A 23,809-nucleotide genomic window follows, 5' to 3' on the forward strand; every position below is an offset into this window, starting at 1 on the left:
ATAGGCCCAACCTGTTAAACCTTTCTTGATAAAATTCTTTCGTCCCAGGAATTCAGTGCCAATATTCAGAGTACCTTTGCATAGAACGCAGAACCTAGTTTGTCTTTTTGTAGTCTTTTTCTGTCTGGGCCCCTAGATTTTCTGTTCCTGAATTCTGTTATGGTTACTATTGTACAGATGATCCTCCCCTTTATTGCTATTGAGTGGTGTAATCATTTTGTACAGTATTAAAGTGTGACAACTGGATCTGGAATTGCCTGTGTCTGGTTTGTGACCATTTTCAAAAATAGGAGTCATGCTAGCTTATCTCCATCCTACTGAAGTTCTGAGTGCCCAGAATCTTCCTCACAACTACCTCACAAATCTTCCCCATTGTGCCTCCTGGAACATCAGGGTAAATGTTGACTCTTCCTGCTGATTTGTTTTGAGCTAGTTTGGCCTGTCTGAGCTTTTGATCTCATTTTGCATCGAAGTTATTAGGTTATCACCACTTGCTTGTGTATACTTGGATGAGTAATCATTTAGAAAATTAACTATCCTATGCTCAACCTTTATGGTCACAATTTATCTGACTCTCTTACTCTTGAAGATAGAGAAAATTTATTTGTTTAATGTTTTGTATTTGCAGCTCTCCTTTTTCATGTATTTTCCCTGTGACTAACCTTAACATGCTTCTGCATGTTGCTTGTGTTTTATGAACCTCTTCACCCATATCCCTTTAGTGTTTGTAAAGTTAATTCCTCCTCTTTATTCCACGTCTTTTTTTGGTATCCCTTTAGGTGTATTAATTTACACTTATATATGTATTCGGCCAGCTTGGCAAAATGTCTTTAAAAAAAGGCCCACTTGTTCTCTTCTGATCTTCCTCATTTTCTTGATTTAACCTATTTAAAATGGTGTGGCCCTAGACTCTTGCCATTTCTGAATCCCAGATCATGTTTAGTTTAATCATGCAGCAATCGTGGAGTCAAAAGGTTTCTGGATTATTAACCATTCCTGGGTCTAGTAATCTAGGAGACTGGGCTAATCCAAAGAACGAGAGCTCAAACCCCACCCATGGTAGTTTGAGAATTATTGATTTCAAAATAAATAAACCTGAAAATAATTTGGTAACAATAATAAGTGAAGTTATCCAATTATCATATAAACTAAAATAAAAGCCAAATATTGCAGAAGGTGGGATTCTGAAATAAAAACAAAGTGTTGGAAATACTCAGGCAACATCTGTGCAGAGAGAAATAGAGTTAACGAAGAGTCATATTTGTTTCAACGTTACCTCTGTTTCTCTCTCCACAGATGCTGCCAGACCTGCTGAGTATTTCCAGCATTTTCTGTTTTTATTATCATGAAACCTAATATTTTAGGAAGAAGTCCTGGCATCCTTACCTGACCAATATGTAGCTAATGTGGTTGACTCTCGTCTTCTGAAGAGGCAGAGCAAGCCTCAGTTATATCAATGTGAATAGGCAACAAATGGCAGTTTTGCCAATGGCATGGACATCCTGAGAATGAATTAAAAAAAAACTCATCCTCTTTCCTTCCTGTTGTTTTGTCGATAATATGTGATTTTTTTTTTTATTTGCATTTTTCATCAGTAATTACTTGCTCTTGATTATCCTCCACTCGTTCACATCTTCTTTGTAGATGCTTGAATCTGTATGCTTCTTGGATTGATTTTACTTTTGTTGCTTTGGCTGATTGCCCACTTTTTCTCTTTCATTAATCTGTGAACTCCGAAGTGTTCGCCTTTAGAACTGTCCTCCATTAAGTTCTCCTTCCACCACCCTTCACCCATGGTGAAGGTAGCTGGTCTTGGAGCTCAGCACCCCTCTGATCAGGAGCACCATTCCCTGCTGCTTCCTCCATCTGTGCTTAACTCTGGATCCAGCCATTACTGACTCTTACGCCACTCACACTTCAACTACAAGTACCATATTTACTCATGTAAAAGTCAAGTTTTTGAGACTAATCATTTTAGGCCAAAGGCCATGGGCTTGACTTATATATAGGTCATGTTTTTGAATTGATGTGCTTGACTTGGGCCCAAATGAAATCCAAAAAAGACTGTCGCAATGGAATAAAGTGAAAACCAATAACACTAGGGAATTCATATTAATTACCTAACATTTAACTATTAATTTTAGAACATTCCAACCAAATACATTTTTCATTGAAATAGAATCACTAACCTGTCCATGGTTATACTTGGGTTCTGAAATTTTTGGGCTGGCCCTGAAAAACTGGGGTCAACATTTACGTGAGCTATATGAGAAATTCACGTGGTCAACTTTTACATGAGAATCCACTTTTACTCAAGTATATACTGTAATTGCTACTTGCATGCTTATACTAACATTCATGTCCACTCCGTAAAGGCTGAACTCACGTTATTCCTTCAGCATCTCATGTGGTTGTACCCCTGTTGTGCAAAGTCAACCACTCACACCTTGACCGTGGTATGATCAGCAGTGGTTTATAACAAAGGAGCTCAACACTTGTCTCTCTGTTGTGACCTGCCCAGAAGCAGGTCCTAAACTTGTGCCCTGCAGATGAGATTTGTGAGCCATGTTTGAGGGGTGAATAACCCATGTAGTTTCCCATTGCATTCCATAAAATCTTTATTTTCAAAATACCTTCTCTTGGTTGGATTGCAACCAAAGTTTGAGCCTTTCCACTCTTTATGATGGGGAAGGGGGAAAACGGTGCCTAGACCCCTATTGAATGTCATCCCAGTATTCAGAGCCAGGATTCCGGTCTTCATTTGCCAGGGCTGGCTGGACTGGGGCGGAAACTAACCTTTGTGTGTCTGAGGTGGAAATACTATCCATGAGCCAGGGATATCAAAAGTTGTATCGTCTGATAAAGCTAAAGCTCTTTCAAGGGAATCATTTGTTGAAAGTAAATCTCTTGTAATACCAATTTTATCTTCAAGTGTTGGTTTTTGTTTGAGTACAGATCGATTGAATTTTGCTGGACATATCAAACTGTTGTTAATATCTTAAGTGTTTATACTTGAATGCCTCAAAATGCTTGCACTCATTAGTCTTATGATGTTCTTTGGCTGCCTATATATACTCAGCTTTGTATTTGTTTTCAAATAGGAGAACAGTAAAAAGCTGAAGATGAAGTTTCCACCCAAAATTCCAAACAGGAAGCCAAAAAACAAAACTAGCAAAGGAGGCATAACACAGCCAAACCTCAATGACAGCCTAGAGATTAGTAAACTGGATTCTTCAGTCATCTCTGAAGGCAAAGTCTCCTCAGTCACACCTCAAGTACAGGCCTTTAATATACAGAAAGCAGCTGCAGGTGAGTTCCCTGTCCTGGGGAATAACCTTTTAAAGCGTGGATTCAGTCTGTTAACAGACTTAAAAGCACTTGTGATGAATGTGGTGTTTCTGTGACCCAGTGTCTTTTATAGAAACTGTGGTAAGTTTTTAATCTTTTAGCTTGGGTTCATGTGTGCAATCTTATGCAAGATAGATGCAGATGACAGAGATCATTTGCTTTATCTGGGACAAGACCTTACTGTTTCTCTTTTCCCAATCAACATGCCGTTTAACTTAAAATTAGCCTTCAGGTTTTTACTCTTTATACCCTGTGTTTTTCTTTCCTTTTGTAATGTTTTTCTCTGATTTCTTGCTGTGGAGTGTTTCATGAACGTTGGACATTGTCTGGAACTATTTTCCATTGACCACTAAATGTATGAGAGTCTGGACAGTAGGAAATTTCAGTGTGTTGTACCACAGCTGTGCTCAATGCTGGCCTTGCCCGAATACTCTTACCCTTTGTAGCAGGGCTCGCTGGAGAGTGATGAGCAGGAATCTTGATTGATTTGGTTTTTTCCTCTTTCTCCTCCCACCTCTTTCCTGAAATCCACTGATTCTCAATCATAAAATAAATAGAAACTCAATCATACCTCGCCTATAAAGGAAAAACAATGCATTCTAGCATTATCGAAATGTATCTTAAACAGTTTTAATATTTTTGAGAAAAGATGCTTCTGTTGGTTACTTTGTATGAGGTTATTCCTGCTGTTGGTCCTAAACTTTGCTTTTCCCTGATTGTAACCTGTCTCCTTTTTCTAGTATCTTGTTGCTATGAAGTAGTAATCTCAATGAAGGGCTGCCTAAGATATTTAATTCCTTGTGTATATAATTCCGTAAAGCCTCTCCTCAATCACCTTCCTTTTGAAAGCTGAAGCTCCCCATGTTGCTGCAGTGTTTCCTCAGAACTCAATCCTGCAACACTTGGTTCTTCTTTGTACTGCCTTTAAAGATTGTTTTCTTGCTGTCTTGATGAGAGAAATTACACCCAGTCCTCAGTGCAGTTTTAGGGCAGCCGCTTAGGACACTTGCTGACCGTTGTTTTTGTTGTCGCACAGTGATTTGACATGTTAAATGTCAAAAATGTCACTCCCTGGTCCTTTTGTGCATCCTTCTGTCTTTTGTTTTTCTATAATGCTTGTAATATACTTGGCTCACTCATTTTATTTCTTGCTAGCTTCCTGTCTAAATTGAATTTGGTTTGCTGCCCCAATTGCACATTTTGTCTAGTTTACAAATCATTTTGGTGGTGTGTGAGGTTTGGGAGAGATACCATGAATAGAGAAGCAGAGAAATCTAGGGATGAAGCAACTTGAATGTTTAAAGGTACAAATTGAGTTTTTAAAACAGCAACTGGCATCAGAAATAGATTATCTGCTGCTTTATAGGAACTTGTGCACAAATTTCGCTGCTGTGTCTCCTATATTACAACAATGATTACATTTCAAAGTACTTATTCACCTGTAAAAGTGGAGTGTCCTGAGGTTGTAAAAGGTGCTATATGAATGCAGGTATTTACTTTTCATGGCAGCAGATATAAACAAGTGATGAACTGGTGTTGGTTAGGTCCCTGTTGAAGTTTTATGTGCCGCTTTGGGGCTCTGTTATAGGAAAGCCATAGAGAGGGACAGTGAAGATTTATGAGAATATCAGCAATAAAAGGTTATGTTATGGAAGAGTCAAACTTGCACTTTTTTCCACAAGAGCAGAAAAATTGAGGAGGAATGAGAGGTTTGCAAAATTATGACAGACTTCGAAAAGAAGGAAGGGCTTGCATTTGTATAGTGTATTTCACCATCTTTGAACATTGGGAAGTGTTTCAGTCAATAAAGGATTCAGAAATCTAGTCACTGCTGGAAGAAAGCAAGCCATTTTGCACGCTGCAAGGTCCCACACATAATACCAGGTAATCTGTTTTGAGGCTGCTTGAGAGATAAATATTGACCAGGATACTGGGAAAATTTCCCTGCTTTTCTTGAAACCGTGCTGTGGGGGCAGGTGTTGTTGAATTAAATAGCTTCTGACTATGAACAGTCCCCTTTCCAGGGTTGTAACGGTATATTTAATCAATGCTATTTCCCATTTTTAAAAATAGAATGGTTATAGCACAGAAGGAGGCCATTCAGCTTGTTATGTCTGTGCCAGCTCTCTGCAAGAGCAACTCAGCTGGTCCCATTCCCACCTTTTCCCCGCAGCCCGACAACTTTTTTCTATTCAGATAATTATCCAGTTCTCCTTTGAAGGCCTCGATTGAATCTGCCTCCACCACACTCTCAGGTACATTCCAAATCTGAACCACTTGTTGTGGAAAAAGCTTTTCCTCATGTCACCTATGGTTCTTCTGTCATTCACCTTAAAGCAGTGTTCCCTGGTTCTCAACCCTTCCACCAATGGGAACAGTTTCTCTTCATCCAGCTCCTCATGCCTTTGAACATTGCTAACAAATCTCCCCTTAATCTTCTCCAAGGAGAACAGCCCCAGCTTACCAAACCTATCCATATAACTGAAGTTAATCATTTTGGCATGCTCTCTAATGCCTTCACATCCTAAAGTGTGGTGACCAGAACTGGACACACTACTCCAGTTGAGGTCAAACTAATGTTTTGTATAGGTTTAACATAATCTCCTTGTTTTTGAACTCCATGCCACTATTTATAACTGCTTTTCAGCCTTCTCTACTACCTTCATGATGTGTGCGCATATACCCCCAGATCCATCTGCTGCTGCACTGCTTTTAAAATTGTAATCTTTAATTTATATTGCCTTTCCTTATTCTTCCTGCCAAAGTGAATCACCTCAAATTGTTCTGCATTGCCACTTGTCCACCCTTTCCACCAGCCTGTTTATGCCCTCATGAAGATTATCACTATCCTCACAATTCACAATACTTTCAAGATTTGTGTCATCTGCAAATTCTTTGAAATTATGCTCTGTATACTAAAGTCTAGGTTATTAATATGTATCAAGAAAAGCAGGGTCCCAATCTTGACCTTGGGAAACTCCACTACAAACCTTTATGCAGCCCAAAAAATAACTTTACTACAGTTTCCTGTCATACAGTCAATTTTGTATCAATGTTGCTGCTGTCCCTTTTATTCCATGGGCTGTAACTTTGCTGACAAGCCTGTCATGTGGCACTCGATGCAAATGCCTTTTAGAAGTCCACATACACCACACAAACTACACTTTCCTCATCAACCCTGTGTTACCTGTTCGAAAAACTCAATCAAGTTAATTAAACACAATTTACCTTTAACAAATCCATACTGACCTCCTTTAATGAACATAAGTTTCTCCAAGTGATAATTAATGTTGTCCCACATTATTGTTTCTAAAAGCATTCCCACCAGAGGTTAAACTGACTGGCCTGTAGTATATAAAAAAGCAGTATAAATAAGCGAATAATATAATTAATTATTTAAAACATATTAAGGATGACAGGACAGGCCAAGGCTGCAGCATGTCGGAGCTCCTGGATGATATTTTGATCCAGGGCAAACATGTCTGCAGTAAGTGTTTGCCGTTTGAGGAACTTGGCTCAGAGTCATCGGACTGCAGACCCTGCGACACATCGGGGAGGGGGAAAGTTGCCTGGATGCTTTGTACCAGGAGGCAGTCACACCACTGAGGATATGGTCTTCTGATTCGGTCAGGGACAGGAAGGTGTGACTCCAAGTGAGGCAGGTAAGGAATCCAGAGGGCAGGAGTGTGAGCCTCTAATTGTCCAATAGATTTGAGGTCCTCTCATCTTGTTTGGATGAGAGCGCAGGCTGCAGGGTGGATGAGCAAACTGACCATGGTACAGCAAACCATTCAAGTGGGGGGAGCAAAGAGGAATGTCGTGGTCGTAGGGGACAATATATTGAGGGGGATTGATGCTGTTCTCTGCAGCAAAAGATCAAGAGTCCAGCTGTGTTGCCTGCCTTGTGCTGGGGTTCAGGACATCTGCTCAGGGCTGGAGAGAAACCTGTAGTGGGAGGGGCAGGATTCGGTTCTCGTGGTCCATGTAGATACCAATGACGTAGGTAGAACTGGGGAATGAGGCTGGTGGATAGATCAATAGAAAAAGCAGTGGCAGACATTTAAGGGGATTTCTTAGAGTTCTCAGAATAAGTATATCCCTACTATAAAGAAAAAATCTAAAGGGAGGACTCATCATCCACAGTTAACTAAAGAAATTAGGGAAAGCATCAAACTTGCATATAACTCGGCAAAGATGAGTGGCAGGTCTGATTGGTCAGAATTTAAAGAACAGCAGAGAATGACTAAAAGCTTAATCAGAAGAAAGAAATTAGAGTATGAGAGGAAGCTAGCTAGAAATGTAAAGACGGATAGCAAGAGTTTCGACAGGTATTTAAAAAGGAAAAGAGTAACTAAAGTGAGTGTTGGTCCTCTAGAGAGAGAATGGGGAGTTAATAGATAATAAGGAAATGGCAGATGAAATGAACAAATATTTTGCATCTCCACTATAGAGGATACAAAAAAATCACAGTAATAGCTGTAAATCAGGAGGTGGAAGGGAGAGGCGAACTTGATGAAATTACAATCACTCAGGAAGCGGTACTGAGCAAACTGATGGAGCTGGGAGCTGACAAGTCTCCGGGTCCAAATGGACTGCATCCTAGGGTCTTAAAAGAGGTGGCTAATGAAGTAGTAGATGGGTTGGTGTTAATTTTCCAAAATTCCTTAGACTCTGGAAAGGTTCTATCAGGCTGGAAAGTAGCAAATATAACCCTTCTATTCAAGAAGGGAGGGAGGCAGAAAACAGAAATCTTTGAGTCAGTTAGCTTGACGTCTGTCGTGGGGAAGGTGTTTGAGTCAATCATTAAGGAGGTTAGAGCTGGGCACCTAGAAAAATACAAGGTGACCAGGAAGAGTGGCATGGTTTTGTGAAAGAGAAATCATGTTTAATCAATTTATTAGAGCTCTTTGAAGGATTAACATGTGCTGTGGATAAAGGGGAGCCTGTAGACATACTGTACTTCGATTTCCAAAAGGTGTTTGATAAGGTGCTACATCAAAAGTTAATGTGGAAAATAAAAGCTTATGATGTAGGGGTAACATTATCCTGGATATAAAATTGGCTGGATGCCAGTAAACACAGTATGCATAAATGGCTCTTTGTCTGATTGGCAGGATGTGATAAGTGAAGTCGTGCAGGAGCCTGTGCAGGGGCCTCAACTTTTTACAATTTACATCAATGACTTAAATGAGGGGAGTGAAGACATGGTAGCTAAATTTGCAGATGACACAAAGGTAGCTAGGAAAGTACGTTGTGAAGAAGGCAAAAGGAGTTTGCAAACGGATATAGATAGTTGAGTGAGTGGGCAAAAATCTTGCAGATGGAGTATAATGTTGGAAAATGTGAAATTGTTCACTTTGGCATGCAGAATAAAAAAGCAGAGTATTACTTAAAGGAAGAACGATCGCAGAATTCTGAGGTGCAGAGGGATCTAGGTGTTCTAGTGCATGAGTCACGAAAAGTTAGTATGCAGGTACAGCATGTAATCAAGAAGCCTAATGGCGGAACTCAAACTGAACGTCAGTGAGCAGGTTATTTTGAAGCAAGCGCCACTTGATGGGACTGTTGATGACCCCTTCCATCACTTTACTGATGATTGAGAGTAGACTGATGGGGTGGTAATTGGCCAGGTTGGATTTGTCCTGTTTTTGTGGACGGGACACACCTGGGCAATTTTCCACACCATCGAGTAGATGTCAGCTGCACTGGCACAACTTGGGTAGGGGAGCACAAGTCTTCAGTACTATTGCTGGAATATTGTTGGGGCCCATAGCCTTTGCAGTCTCCAGTGCCTTCAGACATTTCTTGATATCATGTGGAGTGAATCGGGTTGGCTGAAGACTGGCATCTGTGATGCTGGGGACCTCTGGAGGAGGCCGAGATGGATCACCTACTCGGTCCTTCTGGCTGAAGATGGTTGCAAATGCTTAAACCTTATTTTTTCCACTCATGTGCTGGGCTCCTCCATCGTTGAGATATTTGTGGAGTTGCCTCCTCCAGTGAGTTGTCTAATTCTACACCACCATTCACGACTGGATGTGGCAGGACTGTGGAGCTTAGATCTAATCTGTTCGTTGTAGGATCGCTTAGCTTTGTCTGTCGCTTGCTGCTTACGCTCTTTGGCACACAAGTAGTCCTGTGTAATAGCTTCACCAGGTTGACATCTCATTTTTAGGTACGCCTGGTTGATCCCCTGGCTTTGGTGGTAATGGTAGAGTGGGAGATGTGCCAGGCAACGAGATTACATTGTGATTGAGTACAATTCGGCTGCTGCTGATGGCCCACAGCGCCTCTTGGATGCCCAGTCTTGAGTTGCTAGATCTGTTCGAAATCTATCCCATTTAGCACGGTGGTAGTGCCACACAACACAATGGAGGATATCTTCAATGTGAAGGTGGGACTTCGTCTCCACAAGGACGGTGTGGTGGTCACTCCTATTGATACTGTCATGGACAGATGCACCTGCAGCAGGCAGGTTGGTGAGGATGATGTATGTTTTTCCCTCTTGTTGGTTCCCTCAACACCTGTCGCAGACCCAGTCTAGCAGCTATGTTCTTTAGGACTTGGTTAGCTCGGTCAGTATTGGTGCAACCGAGCCACTATTGTGATGGACATTGAAGTCCCCACGCAGAGTACATCCTGTTCCATTGCTACCTTCGGTGCTTCCTCCAAGTGGTGTTCAACACGGAGTACGGATTCATCAGCTGGGAGAGTGCGGTATGTGGTAATCAGCAGGAGTTCCCTTGCCCATGTTTGACCTGATGCAATGAGACTTCATGAGGTCCAGAGTCAATGTTGAGGGCTCCCAAGGCAACACCCTCCTGACTGTATACCACTGTGTCGCTACCTCTGCAGGGTCTGCCCTGCCAGTGAGAAAGGGCATACGCAGGGATGGTGGTGTCTAGGACTTTATCTGTAAGGTTTGATTCCGTGATTATGACTATGCCCAGCTCACCCCAGGTGAGGTGAGAGTGACTGCCCTTGACATCACGTTAGCATTTGACCGAGTGTGGTGTCAAGGAGCCCTTGCAATATTGGAGTCAATGGGAATTGGGGAAATCTCTCCACTGGTTGGAATCATATCTAGCACAAAGGAAGATGGTTGTGGTTGTTGGAGGTCAATCATCTCATTTGCAGGGCATCACTGCAGGAGTTCCTCAGGGTAGTGTCCTTGGCACAACCATCTTCAGCTGTTTCATCAATGACCTTCCTTCCATTACAAGGTGAAAAGTGGGGATGTTTGCTGATGATTGCACAATGTTCAGCACCATTCGTGACTCCTCCGATACTGAAGCAGTCCATGTCCAAATGCAGCAAGACCTGGTCAATATCCAGGCTTGGGCTGACAAGTGGCAAGTAACATTTGCGCCCCACAACTGCCAGGCAATGACCATCTCCAACAAGAGAGAATTCAACCATCGCCCCTTGACATTCAATGGCATTACCATCACTGAATCTCCCACTATCATCATCCTGGGGGTTACCATTGACCAGAAACTGAACTGGACTAGCCATATAAATACTGTGGCTACAAGAGCAGGTTAGGAATCCTGCAGCGAGGAACTTACCTCCTGACTCCCCAAAGCCTGTCCACCATCTACAAGGCATAAGTCAGGAGTGTGATGGAATACTGTCCACTTGTCTGGATGAGTGCAGCTCCAACAATGTCCAGGATAAAACAGCCCACATCATTGGCACCACATCCACAAACATTCACTTCCACCGTCTTACAGTGGCAACAATGTGTACCATCTACAAGACACATTGCAGAGACTCACCAAAGTTCCATAGACAGCCCTTTCCAAACCCACGACTGCTACCACTTAGAAGAACAAGAGCCGTGGGTGCATTGGAACACCACCAGCTGGAAGTTCCCCTCCAAGCCACACACCATCCTGACTTGGAAATATATCACCGTTCCTTCAGTGTCGCTAAGTCAAAATCCTGGAACTCCCTACCTAACAGCACTGTGGTTGTACCTACACCACATGGACTGCACTGGTTCAAGAAGGCAGCTCACAACCACCTTCTCAAGGGCAATTATGGATGGACAATAAATGCTGGTATGTGGCCTTATGTCATGCTGGTGAGTGACTTGGAGGGGAACTTCCAGGTGGTGGTGTTCCCATCTAGCTGTTGCTGATGGTAGCTCCCAGAACAAAGGGCCAATGCTGTGGTCATGTGACTTGTAACAACTATCTTTTTTGGTTCAGCAGAAAGTCAATTTTTTTGGCACGGCTAAAGAATAAAGTTTTGGATTTCTTTTATGTCATAAGGAATCAAACAACTGTAAAACCTGATTTAGATCTTATTACATTCCCTCTTACTCTGACCTCACCAAATAACTTGCAATTTTCTATTCTAGCGCTGTCTATCTCTCCCAGTTCTCCAAGCACCTTGGTTTTCCTTGCTAATGTTGTCTCCATGTTCCCACAGTCCTACCAAGATGATTTAAAACCTCCCAATAGCAGTAGCAAATCACCCCGCAAGAACTTTAGTCCCTGCTCTATTCAGGTGCAACACCTATGCCCTGTACAGGTCCCATCCATCTCAGAACAGGTCCTAATGTCCCAGGGAATGAAAGCCCTCCCTCCTGCACCATCTTTCTAGCCACACATGCATCTATTTTATCCTCCTATTTCTACGCTTGTGTGTAATCCTGAGAGTAATCTGGAGATGACTACCTTTGAGCTCTTGCTTGTTGGTTTCTTCCCTAACTCCCTAAACTGTGACTGCAGGACCTCATCCCTCTTTCTGCTTAGGTCATTGCTATTGATATGGACCACGGATGCTGGCTACCCTATCCCCCTGAGTGCTTTGCAGCTGCTCAGTGACATCTTTGACCTTGGCATCAGGGAGGCAACATACCATCCTGGATTTGTGTCTGTGGCTGCAGAAATGCCCGTCTGTTCTCCTTATAGAATTGTCTGTCACTATTACTTTCCCGGTCCCCCTCCTTCTCCCCTGCACAGCTGAGCCAGCTGTGCATCTTTGGATTAGACCTTGGCTGTACTCCCCAGTAAAACCATCACTCTTAGTATTCAGTGCAGAATTCTGGCTGATGAGTGAGATGCACTTGGGAATCCTGCATTATCTGTCTGGTCCTCTTTGACTGCCTGGCAGTTGCCCATTCCCTCGCCGTCTGCTTTTTATACCTACTGGTTTCGGTGTATCCGCACTGCTAGTTGGCCTCTGCTGTGCCATTGTCCTTATTACCCGCCGATTGCACTGCTCTGTTCCTTCCCTATTCCTCTTGAATATGTTGTAGCCAGCACTGTTAAATCTCCATTCCTGTCCTTTGTTTGAGCCATGTCACTGCTGTGTCAAATGACCTGTCACTCTAGCTTACCAATCTTGTATGTCGTGCTCTAAACATTTAGAGCCTGTTGTAGTTTGTCTTGCATTCTCCCTGCCTCCCTTCTCATCTTTCCTCTTTCTGGACTATATGTTATAATGCTGTTTGTCTCCCAATCCTGCTTTTTTTGTCCTTGTGTTTTGTTCTGATGCTCCCTCCAACTGCCAAATTATTTTATGCCCTTTCACACCGCACTAGTTAACCTTTTTAAATCATTCATTGGATGTGGGTCACTGACCAAGGCCGCATTTATTGCCCTCAAGAAGGTGTGATAACTGATCAGCGAGGTTAACTTTTTCAGGGGCAGTTAAGGGTCAACCACATTGCTGTGGCTCTGGAGTCACATAGTAGGCCAGACAGAGTAAGGACATCAATTTCTTTTGCTAAAGGACCAGTTGGGCTTTTCCAATAATCTAGTAGCATCATGGTTGCTATTACTCATATTACCTTTTTATTCGAGATTTATTTAATTAACTGTATTTTAATTCCCTAAATGCTGAGATGGGATTTGAAATCAAGTCTCCAATCCAGTAACAGCTACCAAGTTACTGTCCCTGTAACTTCTCATATATAAGTGCTTCTAAATTTGCTACTAATTTGATTCCATTATTCTATGATTTTAGTATTTAGCTCTGACATATAAGTGACTCCCAAGTATTCAGCTAGTTGTCCTTCGCCACAAACAATTTTAATAAATCTGTATTAAACTTTATGTAGTTTGCTAATCCCTTAATGTAGTTTGCTAATTCTTCACTAAGTTGAATTATTGTGATTTTTTTTTTCCAATTTTCTCCTTGTTTCCTTCCTACCCTATTTCATCCTCTGCCTGCAGCATTCTGTGTAATGTAACTTGTACATGCACTTTTGCCAACAATGCTCCGCACGAGCTTTAATTAATGGTGAATATAGTGCCTCGGCTTGAGCTGTACAAGGTGACTTTTGTCTGAGAGAGAGATTGCATATAAAATAGTGCCTTAACCTTTGCTTGAACCCTCATCCAAATGACCTGACTGAGGTCAAGCTCCCTGTGGGCTTCATGCAATGCTGCGCTACTCCATATTACAAAAACGGAAGCTGCTGGAAAGATTCAGCTCCGCAGAGGACACAGCAGATTGCATTACTCATTTATCGAAATGTTACATTTAGTGCATTGTTCAGGATCAGACATCAAAAACAATTTAAAATTTGTAAAAAGGATGTCAAATAAAACTCCTTCAAAGCCAATTAATGATTAAGACTTGAGAGTTTTGCTCTGTTTCAGCAAATGTAAGAGTCGCCTGAACTCTGAAAATCAAATGCTTCCTGAAATGAGAAGTCTGGCAGTGTGTAAATACCAGTCGCACAACAGTGTGTGACCAACACAAAATTGGGAAATCATACCTTAGTGGCTGGCCAAATGGCGGAAGTTAACGTAGAACTGAGTTGAACAAAATTGAATCGTGGAATGTTTTCGAAAAAGACTAACCTATTCAGAAACCTAATGCGTGATCTGTCTAGCATCAGAAATGTTATTCAGGTTCTCATTGAAGTAACCCTGAGGGGGCTCATTTTCTTCAGTGCTTGATGCAATGATGGTGTGTGGGCTTTCTGTCCTGTTTATCTTGGGGATTGTTCCATGTCTCCTAACAATGAAATTTCCATTGTTTTTTTTTGACAATGCCAGATGGACTGATGAACCTGCTTCGTGAAATGGGTAAAGGCTATTTGGCACTTTGCTCTTACAACTGCAAAGAGGCAATTGGTATCCTGAGCCAGCTGCCTTCACATCACTACAACACTGGCTGGGTACTGTGTCAGATAGGAAGAGCACATTTTGAGCTGGCTGAATATATGCAGGTAAGTGGATGGCTGAATTAACAAAAGCATGTTTGAAAGTTGTCCTTGTAAAGTTTGAATGACCTTACGTCTTTGAGTTCCAACAAGCTGGCATATATCTGAAAAACCAAGTGAGCCACAGAGGGCTGCAAGATCTGCATCTTCCCAGATCAGAATTTTCAAGTAAGAATGATTGAAAGGGGGAACAATGATGGAAAATAATCTGGCCAGCAGTTTACTAAATCTAATTAGTGTGAAACCAATGCTTGAAGAGTGCTTCTTTGTGCTTCCCTTCAACACCTCTGATCAGTTTTCTGCTCTATGCTGGAGATGGACATTCTACTTTTAATTAAATAGAAAAACGTTAGCTCACATTTAAGTGGCTCAAGAGGGAGATGGTCTGGGTTCCCAGTTTCTCTCTTTCCTGCCCTCACCCCCACAGATCTGCATCTTCTGCCTTCCTCTCCTGAAGTCACTTGACACTGACTCTCGCTAGTGTAAGATATCATGGATGGAATTGTAATCTAGACTGACAGTACTGAAGGAGTAGATAAATCAACAATCCATCTATCTGTTCTAGTGGATGTAAAGCTTTCTGTGTTTTCAAGAGGAGGAGGGACTCCTAGTGCTCTGACCAACACCAATCCCAAAACAGTCAAGTTGGGCACTAATCGCATGCTTGTGAGATCTTACTCTGCACCAATTTTTAAATTTGTTCATGTGATGTGGGTGTCACTGGCTAGGCCGGCATTTATTGCCCTTCACTAATTGCCCTCGAGAAGGTGGTGGTGAGCTGCCTTCTTGAACTGCTGCAGTCCATGTGGTATAGGTACACCCACAGTGCTGTTAGGAAGGCAGTTCCAAGATTTTGACCTAGCAACAGTGAAGGAATGGAGATATATTTCCAAGTCTAGATGGTGAGTGCCTTGGAGGGGAACTTCCAGGTGGTGGTGTTCCCATGCATCTGCCACCCTTGTCCTTCTGGATGGCAGTGGTTGTGGGTTTGGAGGCTTGGTGAATTCCTGCATTGCATCTTGTAGAGGGTACACACTGCTGCCACTGTGTGTTGGTGGTGGTGGGAGTGAATGTTTGTGGATGGAGTGCCAATCAAGCGGGCTGCTTTGTCCTGGATGGTGTCAAGCTTCTCGAGTGTTGTTGGAGCTGCACTCCTCCAGGCAAGTGGAGAGCATTCCATCACACTCCTGACTTGTGACTTGTAGATGGTGGACAGGCCTTGGGGAGTTAGGAGGTGAGTTTCTTGCTGCAGGATTCCTAGTCTCTGACCTGCTCTTGTAGCCACAGTATTTATGTAGCTAGTCCAGTTCAGTTTCTGGTCAATGGTAACCCCCAGGATGTTGATAGTGGGAGATTCAGCGATGGTTTTGCCATTGAATATGAAGGGGCGATGGTTAGATTCTCTCTTGTTGGAGATGGCCATTGCTTGGCATTTGTGTAGCACGAGTGTTACTTGGCACTTGTCAGCCCAAGCCTGGATATTTTCCAGGTCGTGCTGCATTTGGACATGGACTACTTCAGTATCTGAGGAGTCGTGAATGGTGCTGAACATTGTGCAATCATCAGCGAGCATCCCCACTTCTGACCTTATGATGAAAGGAAGGTCATTGATGAAGCAGCTGAAGGTGGTTGGGCCTAGGACACTACCCTGAGGAACTCCTGCAGTGATGCCCTGGAGCTGAGATGATTGCCCTCCAACAACCACAAACATCTTCCTTTATGCTAGGTATGACTCCAACCAGTGGAGAGATTTCCCCCTGATTCTCATTGACTCCAGTTTTGCTAGGACTCCTTGATGCCACACTCGGTCAAATGCTGCCTTGATGTCAAGGGCAGATACTCTCACCTCACCTCGGGAGTACAGCTCTTTTGTCCATGTTTGAACCAAGGCTGAATTGAGGTCAGGAGCTGAGTGACCCTGGCGAAACCCAAATTGAGCGTCAGTGAGTAGTTTGCTGCTAAGCAAGTGCCGCTTGATAGCACTGTTGATGACCCCTTCCATCATTTTACTTATGATCGCGAATCGACTGATGGGGTGGTAATTGGCTGGGTTGGATTTGTCCCACTTTTTCTGTACAGGGTATACCTGGGCAATTTTCCACATTGTCGGGTAGATGCCAGTACTGTACTGGATGCAGTGTTGGAACAGCTTGGCTAGGGGCATGGCAAGTTCTGGAGCACAATCTTCAGTATTATTGCTGGAATATTCCCATACCCTTTGCAGTATCTGGTGCCTTCAGCCATTTCTGAATATCACATGGGAGTGAATTAAATTGGCTGAAGACTAGCATCTGTGATGCCGGGGACCTCCGGAGGAGGCCAAGGTGGCTGTGTTTGCCTGAAAGATAAGTGACTGTCTAAACTTCAAAAGTAATTCATTGATGCTGAAATACTTTGGGATGTTGTGAATTCTTAAAAAGCCCCTCTCCTCAAATGTAATGGTGCACCATAAATGAACAATCATTCTTTCACCATACCATGCTTGCACATTGCCTGTTCATTCCAAAAAGTGGATAACACCAAACTGCTAAACTAGAATTTAAGCCAGATCTAATACAGTAGCATTCCTTATGAGCCAGGAGGAAGAAGCGTGTTTCCACCCACCCCCAAGCCTCTCAAAGAAGCCTTCAGCCTCTCCAGGTTTTGAATATGGCACACAGCCTTCACCTTCTGCCTGCCTGCCAGCTGCCCCACTATTGCGCTAGCTCACAGTCTCTAATCCTGCTCACTTCACTCTGAATTTCAAATATTTTTCTCCCTTCTAGGCAGAGAGGATATTTTCAGAGGTGAGACGTATCGAGAGCTACCGAGTTGAGGGTATGGAGATCTACTCCACCACATTATGGCACCTACAGAAAGATGTGACTCTCTCTCTCCTCTCCAAGGATTTGACTGAGATGGATAGAAATACACCAGAGGTGAGTTGTCATTTGATCTCTCGGGATTCCTATGAAGTTGTATTCAAGATGAGCCTGATGGAACAGTTGATTCAGGGAAGAGGGAGACTAGGAGGGAAAATTGAAACTGGGGAATACAGTGTCATAACAATGCACAGAATGTTAGTTGCAGATCCCATTGCAGCCTTCTTCGCCACTCTTTCTAGAGGATAGAGCGACAAGTGCCTATGCGCTCATTGCTAGAAGCTGATTGCAGGGCAGCAGATGACAGCGCTTGGACTTCTGACGAGAGAAATTTTGTCCTGGGAGAGAACAAAGAGATAGTGAAAGATTTTTATAAACACAAAATCTAAGAAGATAGAAAGGGCAAAGTGCTTAGTGATTACAGCACAGAAAGAGACCATTCGGCCCATCTAGTCTGTGCCAGCTCTTGATAGTAATCCAGTCAGTCCCATTCTCCTGCTCTATCCATATAGCCCAACAAGTTTATTTCCTTAAACACCAATCCAACTTCCTTTTGAACGTATTAATCATCTCTGTTTCGCCACTCTTGTAGGCAATAAGCTCCAATTGATTACAACTTACTAAGTAAAAAATTTGTCTTTCCTCACAGATCACCTGCACCCCTTGACCAAAACATTCAACCTGTCTGTGTTGCCTCACCCTTGCGCCATCAGTTAATGGGAACAACTTTTCTTTGTCTACCTCATCTAAACCTGTCATAATCTCGTACACCTCTTTCAAATCTCCCCTCAATCTCCTTTGCTCCAAGGGAAACAGCAGTAGCTTCTCTAACCTAGACTTGTAGGTAAAATCCTCATCCCTGGAACCATTCTAGTAAATCACTGCAGCCTTTGCTGCTGCTACTGTGGAAGGTTTAAACTAACTTGGCAGGGGGATCGGAACCAGGGTGTAACAGAGGAAAAATATGGTGCACAAAGAATTGGGAGAAACAGATAACACTGGATTAAGAAATACTAAATTATTAGATAGGATCAGAGGAAGAGTGAGGGCCGTAAGATCTAAATGCGGTTTACAGAGCATGTAGTAAATCAGGTTGGTGAGCTGCAGGCACGGGTAGCCAAGTGGGAATAAGTCATGGCGATAACGGAGACCTGGCTCAAAAAAGGGTGTAAGGATAAGCCCAACATTTACAGGCCAGTCAGTTTAACATCAATGGTGGGAAACCTTTGAGAAACAATAATATGGGATAAAATTAACGGTCGCTTGGACAAATATAGATTAATTCAAGAAAGCCAGCACCAATTCGTTAAAGGCAAATCATGTTTAATTAACATGGAGGAGTTTTTTTGATGAGGTAACAGTGTGTGCTAATAAGGGGGTAATGGGATTGATGTGTACATGGATTTCCAAAAGGCTGTGGTAAAGTGCCACAAAACAGGCTTGCCAGCAAAGTCGAAGCCTATGGAATATAAGGGACTGTGAAAGAAAAATTTGCGGGGAAATGGGGAAAAGTGTTGGACTGGCTGAGTTGGTCTTGCAGGGAATCATCTCGGACACAATGGGCTGAATGGCCTCCTTCTGTACTATAACCATTCTATGATTCTGTACTAAAGAAGGAAAATTGGTTGTGCAGATATATGTGAACAGGATTGTGGTGACTTCCAAAGAACATCAGTTTAATTTGGGCAGATATGACAGAAGAAATTTAATGGAAAGCAATGGGAGGTGATGCACTTTGACAGGAAGAATAGAAACAGGCCTTGTGCACTGTATAACCTGAAATGGAGCAGAGACCCAGAGAAACAAAAACAGAAGATGCTGGAAAAACTCAGGAAGCCTAATAGCATCTGCGGAGAGAAAGACAGAGCTAACGTTTTGAGTCCGTATAACTTCTTCGGAGCTAAAGAGAAGTAAAGATGTGATGAAATTTATACTGTTTAAGGGGGGTAGAGCATGTGAAGCTGGATGGAAGGCCAGTGATAGGTGGGGGGCAAAGGAAAGATGTCATGAACAAAAGGACAAAGGGGTGTTAATGATAGTGGTACTGCCTAAAGGGGGTGCTGATGGTGGCATTAAGGTCAAAAGGCAGAATGTGATAATAGCAGGACAAGGGTAAGCACTCTGGAAACAACAACATAAGTGACATATGGCCCTAGTGGGGTTGGCGGGGGGGGGGGAATGATGGTGGGGAAAAAAGATCGAAAATAGGATAAAAGATGGGGATCAAACTATGAATAAAAATAAAAGTAAATGGATAAAAAATAAAAATTAAAACATAGAAATGAATATTGAAAAAAGGGGATAAAAAAGGGGTGGGGATGGAGGAAAGAGTTCATGGTCTGAAGTTGTTGAACTCAATATTCAGTCCGGAAGGCTGTCAAGTGCCTAATCGGAAGATGAGGTGCTGTTCCTCCAGTTTGCGTTGGGCTTCACTAGAACATTGCAGCAGGCCTAGGATGGACATGTGGGCATGAGAGCAGGATGGTGTGTTGAAATGGCAAGTGATAGGAAGGTCTGGGCCATGCTTGCGGACAGACTGAAGGTGTTCTGCAAAGCGGTCACCCAGTCTGCGGTTGGTCTCTCCAATGTAGAGGAGACCGCGTTGGGAGCAGCGAATGCAGTCGACCAAATTGAAGGAGGCACAAGTGAAGTGCCGCTTCACCTGAAAGGAGTGTTTGGGGCCTTTGGATAGTGAGGAGGTAAAGGGGCAGGTGTTTCCCCTTCTGCGATTGCATGGGAAAGTGCCGTGGGAGGGGGATGAGGTATTGGGGACACCAGAGAAACTGGGACTCTTTATAACAAAAACAACAGAGATGCAAAGATATTCAAATTTGAGACATTTTTAACCTGGCAAATCACAAAACTCTTTCCACTGGTTTGTGAGGCAGTAACTGGAGAAAAAATATGTAAAATAGAGTTTAAAGGGATTTAGTTTTTTATGCAGACTGGTGTTAGAAAATGGGATGTCCCCTTAGATATTGAAGAAACCAGAATCCATTACTGCCTTTAAGGGGACAATTTTGGAAAAAAAAAGATAAAGGTGTGAGGTTACACCAGGGAGCTAGCACAGGTGAAATGGGCTGTGTTGCTTTCTCCTGCATTGTCAAATTCTTTGTGCACCTGTTCCCTGACCAATTGAGATGGTCACTCTTGAATCCCATTATTTTCCTTCATCACCTGGCTGCTTCAAATACACATTAGAAAGCTTATCATGGTTTTTATATTTTCCCAGCATCTTAAGCCTTGGCTATTGTCCAGCTCTTTAGTTTTAGCCTCTGTCCATCTCTGTTCTCTGATCTACCTATAGATTTGCAGATGGGCCTTCAGAATTTAGTGGTTCCAGTTTCCTTTACCCTTCATTTGCTGTAAGCTTAGTTTATAGAAAGTTTTGCCACTGTTTTTAGGGTCGTCTCTAAGGTTAGACTATAGCAATCGAGCACTGTAATAGGAAAAACCTTTGACTTCAATTAATAGACCTGCTAATTTATCCCAGACGAGTTGGAGCGTTGTATAATGAGACATTTCATCTTTGATGTGCTCTTATTTGAGTTCCTGGTCTGTCCCCTCATGCCCACAGTATTCCAACTTCCTGTTCAAAGTTTTTGATCGCCAAATAAAGTCTCTCACCTTTTAATCTTCCAGTTTCTTCTTTGTTTATTCTTTCCAACCTTGTAAATTTACTTCAGTCCACATCTGGTATCTGAACTACTCGCACTCATTAACTTGTAACTTCAGATCTGGTTTTGCCTCCAGACCCTCCTGTGTTCATAACCCAAACTCCTCTCTCTTTCTTCTGTCTGAATTGTCCCTTTTATCCTTGGTGTACTGTTTACCGTTCATCACTGACCCATATGAGGTCAGCTCAGGTGAGACCAGTTGTACAGGCCTCCATTATAGTGCCACCTCTGATTCTGACACCAGATGTGTACCTCACAGATGATGGAAATCTAGACTCTTCATCTGATAATAAGAAAATGATCTTTTGTCAGACAGCTGACTGTGCTCAGCAGGTCTCCTTGGGTGTTCAGCACATGTTTAGACTTAGCCCTGAGATGAGGATAGACCAACAGTGCCAGATGTGAGCAACTTGTCAGTGTTTATTGTGTACTGTAGACTTGAATTAAATATGAGCCAGATTTGTTTTATCCTTAAAACCATGTTTCTGCTGTCAGTAAGTTTTGTGCACTGCATTAATGGTTTTGTGTGTGGAATGGATGTTGCAGATGCAGTTGTGCTGAATTCTTTCTTTCCTCAAACAGGCTTGGTGTGCAGCAGGGAACTGCTTTAGCTTGCAGCGAGAGCATGATATAGCAATCAAGTTCTTTCAGAGGGCCATTCAAGTGGATCCAAACTTTGCTTATGCATATACTCTCCTTGGTCATGAGTTTGTATTAACGGAAGAGCTGGACAAAGCATTAGCCTGTTTCAGAAATGCAATTCATGTAAACTCTCAACACTATAATGCCTGGTAAGCACAGGTTGTTAATGTTCAGGAGTGATTTTGTAGGCTTTTTAAAGTAATGCTTTAGGTAGCCAAGAGGTTCAGCTGGTGTGGGTAATGCTGCCCTCTGTGGATTAGAGGAAGCAAGACCTGCTTTTGGTGGGAAGTCTTAGCTTGATGAACTCGGGTAACCTGTGCTCCATTTTTAGTCAGTTTTAAGTGTTAAAGCTGACAGTGCACAGCATTGTGCAGCAAACATTTGACAATATGCTGGTGTAAAATTTAATGCTTGATTTTAGTGAAACAAATTTAGGGCACTAAGGAGGCCATTTGATCTATTGTGTCTTGTTTGATCATATGAGGTACCAAATGTTTTTCCCCCACAAATGCCAATAAATGGTTTTTATATTCTAGTTTGAAACCTGTTTAAATGCCAATTTGTTTGCCAACCTAAAATAAATACTTGAACAAGACAGATCAATTAAATACATTTCAGCCTTTAATGAGGCTGTTTATTTAGACAGAGAATTAGAGATGTCCTGACATCATTCAATATTAACCAATTGGAGAACCACCCCTTCTGGTAACCTATTTTAGCTCTTCACTGTTTATAAACACTTCCAGTATTTGGCCGAGATAACTCTGAAACTGACCCTCCTGTCCTACTTTTGGCATTGCTCAAAGCGTATAGCACCTTTGATATCATCTTTAAAATTGTTTCAGCAAATTCCTGTGCTTTCAGACTTTTCCCTGCATTCTAACGTTCACATAATTTTATTTACACAGTTGATTTTGGGGACTGCCAGACAAATGTTTTATTTTGGCTATGTTTATGTTTTAGCTATGTTTTATATTTATGCTGCATGTACAGCATTTATGGTGTTTCTTTTGGTTCTTTCATTGCATTGAAGTTTGTTCTTTGTGTGTGTTTAATAGAATATATCTACCATTCTGCTGTGGTGTTAATTGACAGGTCACCTGAACCATGTTATACTCCACAGTCCCACAGTCTCTACAATATTCTGAAGTAGCTCTAAAGCAGCTTCCCCCTGGTAGAGCTCTGAACTCATTAGGGCCATGTTCAGTATTTTCTACATTCAGGGCACAGCTTGGTGAGTTCAGGTGCCAGCAGCAGGTTAATGGCTTAAGGAAGAAACCATTTTCTGGGTAACGAGGCACAGGGTATCAGAGAAGGAGCATTATTCTAAGGCACACTGGATAGGAGGTCAGCTGGACTGACCTCGTGCAAGGTCAGGTGGAAAATGTTATGGTGCACTGGACGTGGAGTAGACCTCAGGCCTCCTACTCGGAGACTGGAGTGGGATTGGGGAGCTGATGGAATTCAGTGCAGTGAGTGCAGCTCACCCCACTGATTCAGAGAGCACACCTGACATATCTCATGTAATTCCTTGATCTTGCCTGGATGACGTGGATCGCACTCTGCCCCCAATCCTGTACTGTCTGCTTATTAAACTATGGCAACATTTCATCTTGCGCTTTTCCCTGGGTGTTATCTCATTGGCTTCTTCAATTTCTAAATCATCCTGGATATCTTCCTGCTATACATTGAATTCCAGGTGAACCACATTTCTGCAACCCCTATAACTTTAACCTCTGCCTGTGTGCAACATTCTGTGTCTCTAGCATTCCAGTACAGGCACTCATTGTAGTCTTGATATTTTCATCAATTTGAATCTGTTCTCATTCACCTTTCTCTGGATTTACTTTTAGTCCTATGTTGTCTCTCTCCTCCTGGACACCTTTGAGACTCTGCTGATCTGTGATTAGTCTTATCCCAGTCCCAATCTCCCTTAACATCTGCTTGAAATCCTTCAACAACAATTGCTATGGAAGCTTTAATTTTTTTTATTCATTCACGGGATGTTGGCTTCACTGGGTGGGCCAGCATTTATTACCCATCCCTAGTTGCCCTTGAGTAAGTGGTGGTGAGATGCCTTCTTGAACCGCTGCAGT

At 42.5% G+C, this 23,809-nt stretch overlaps 1 protein-coding gene across 4 annotated transcripts in view; it reads left to right on the forward strand.

The window, feature by feature from the left end:
• The window catches only part of cdc27 (cell division cycle 27), a 118,302-nt gene that overhangs the window by 67,795 nt on the left and 26,698 nt on the right, over positions 1-23,809 (forward strand). For all 4 annotated transcript variants that reach the window (XM_078529882.1, XM_078529883.1, XM_078529885.1 and 1 more), the window contains 4 exons: positions 3,102-3,309; positions 14,367-14,539; positions 17,299-17,451; positions 21,654-21,862. In XM_078529882.1, the coding sequence (XP_078386008.1) occupies positions 3,102-3,309; positions 14,367-14,539; positions 17,299-17,451; positions 21,654-21,862 (743 nt within the window). The remainder of the gene's footprint in view (positions 1-3,101; positions 3,310-14,366; positions 14,540-17,298; positions 17,452-21,653; positions 21,863-23,809) is intronic.

Source organism: Cetorhinus maximus, chromosome 25 (assembly GCF_964194155.1).
Source record: "Cetorhinus maximus chromosome 25, sCetMax3.hap1.1, whole genome shotgun sequence".
NCBI lineage: Eukaryota > Metazoa > Chordata > Chondrichthyes > Lamniformes > Cetorhinidae > Cetorhinus > Cetorhinus maximus.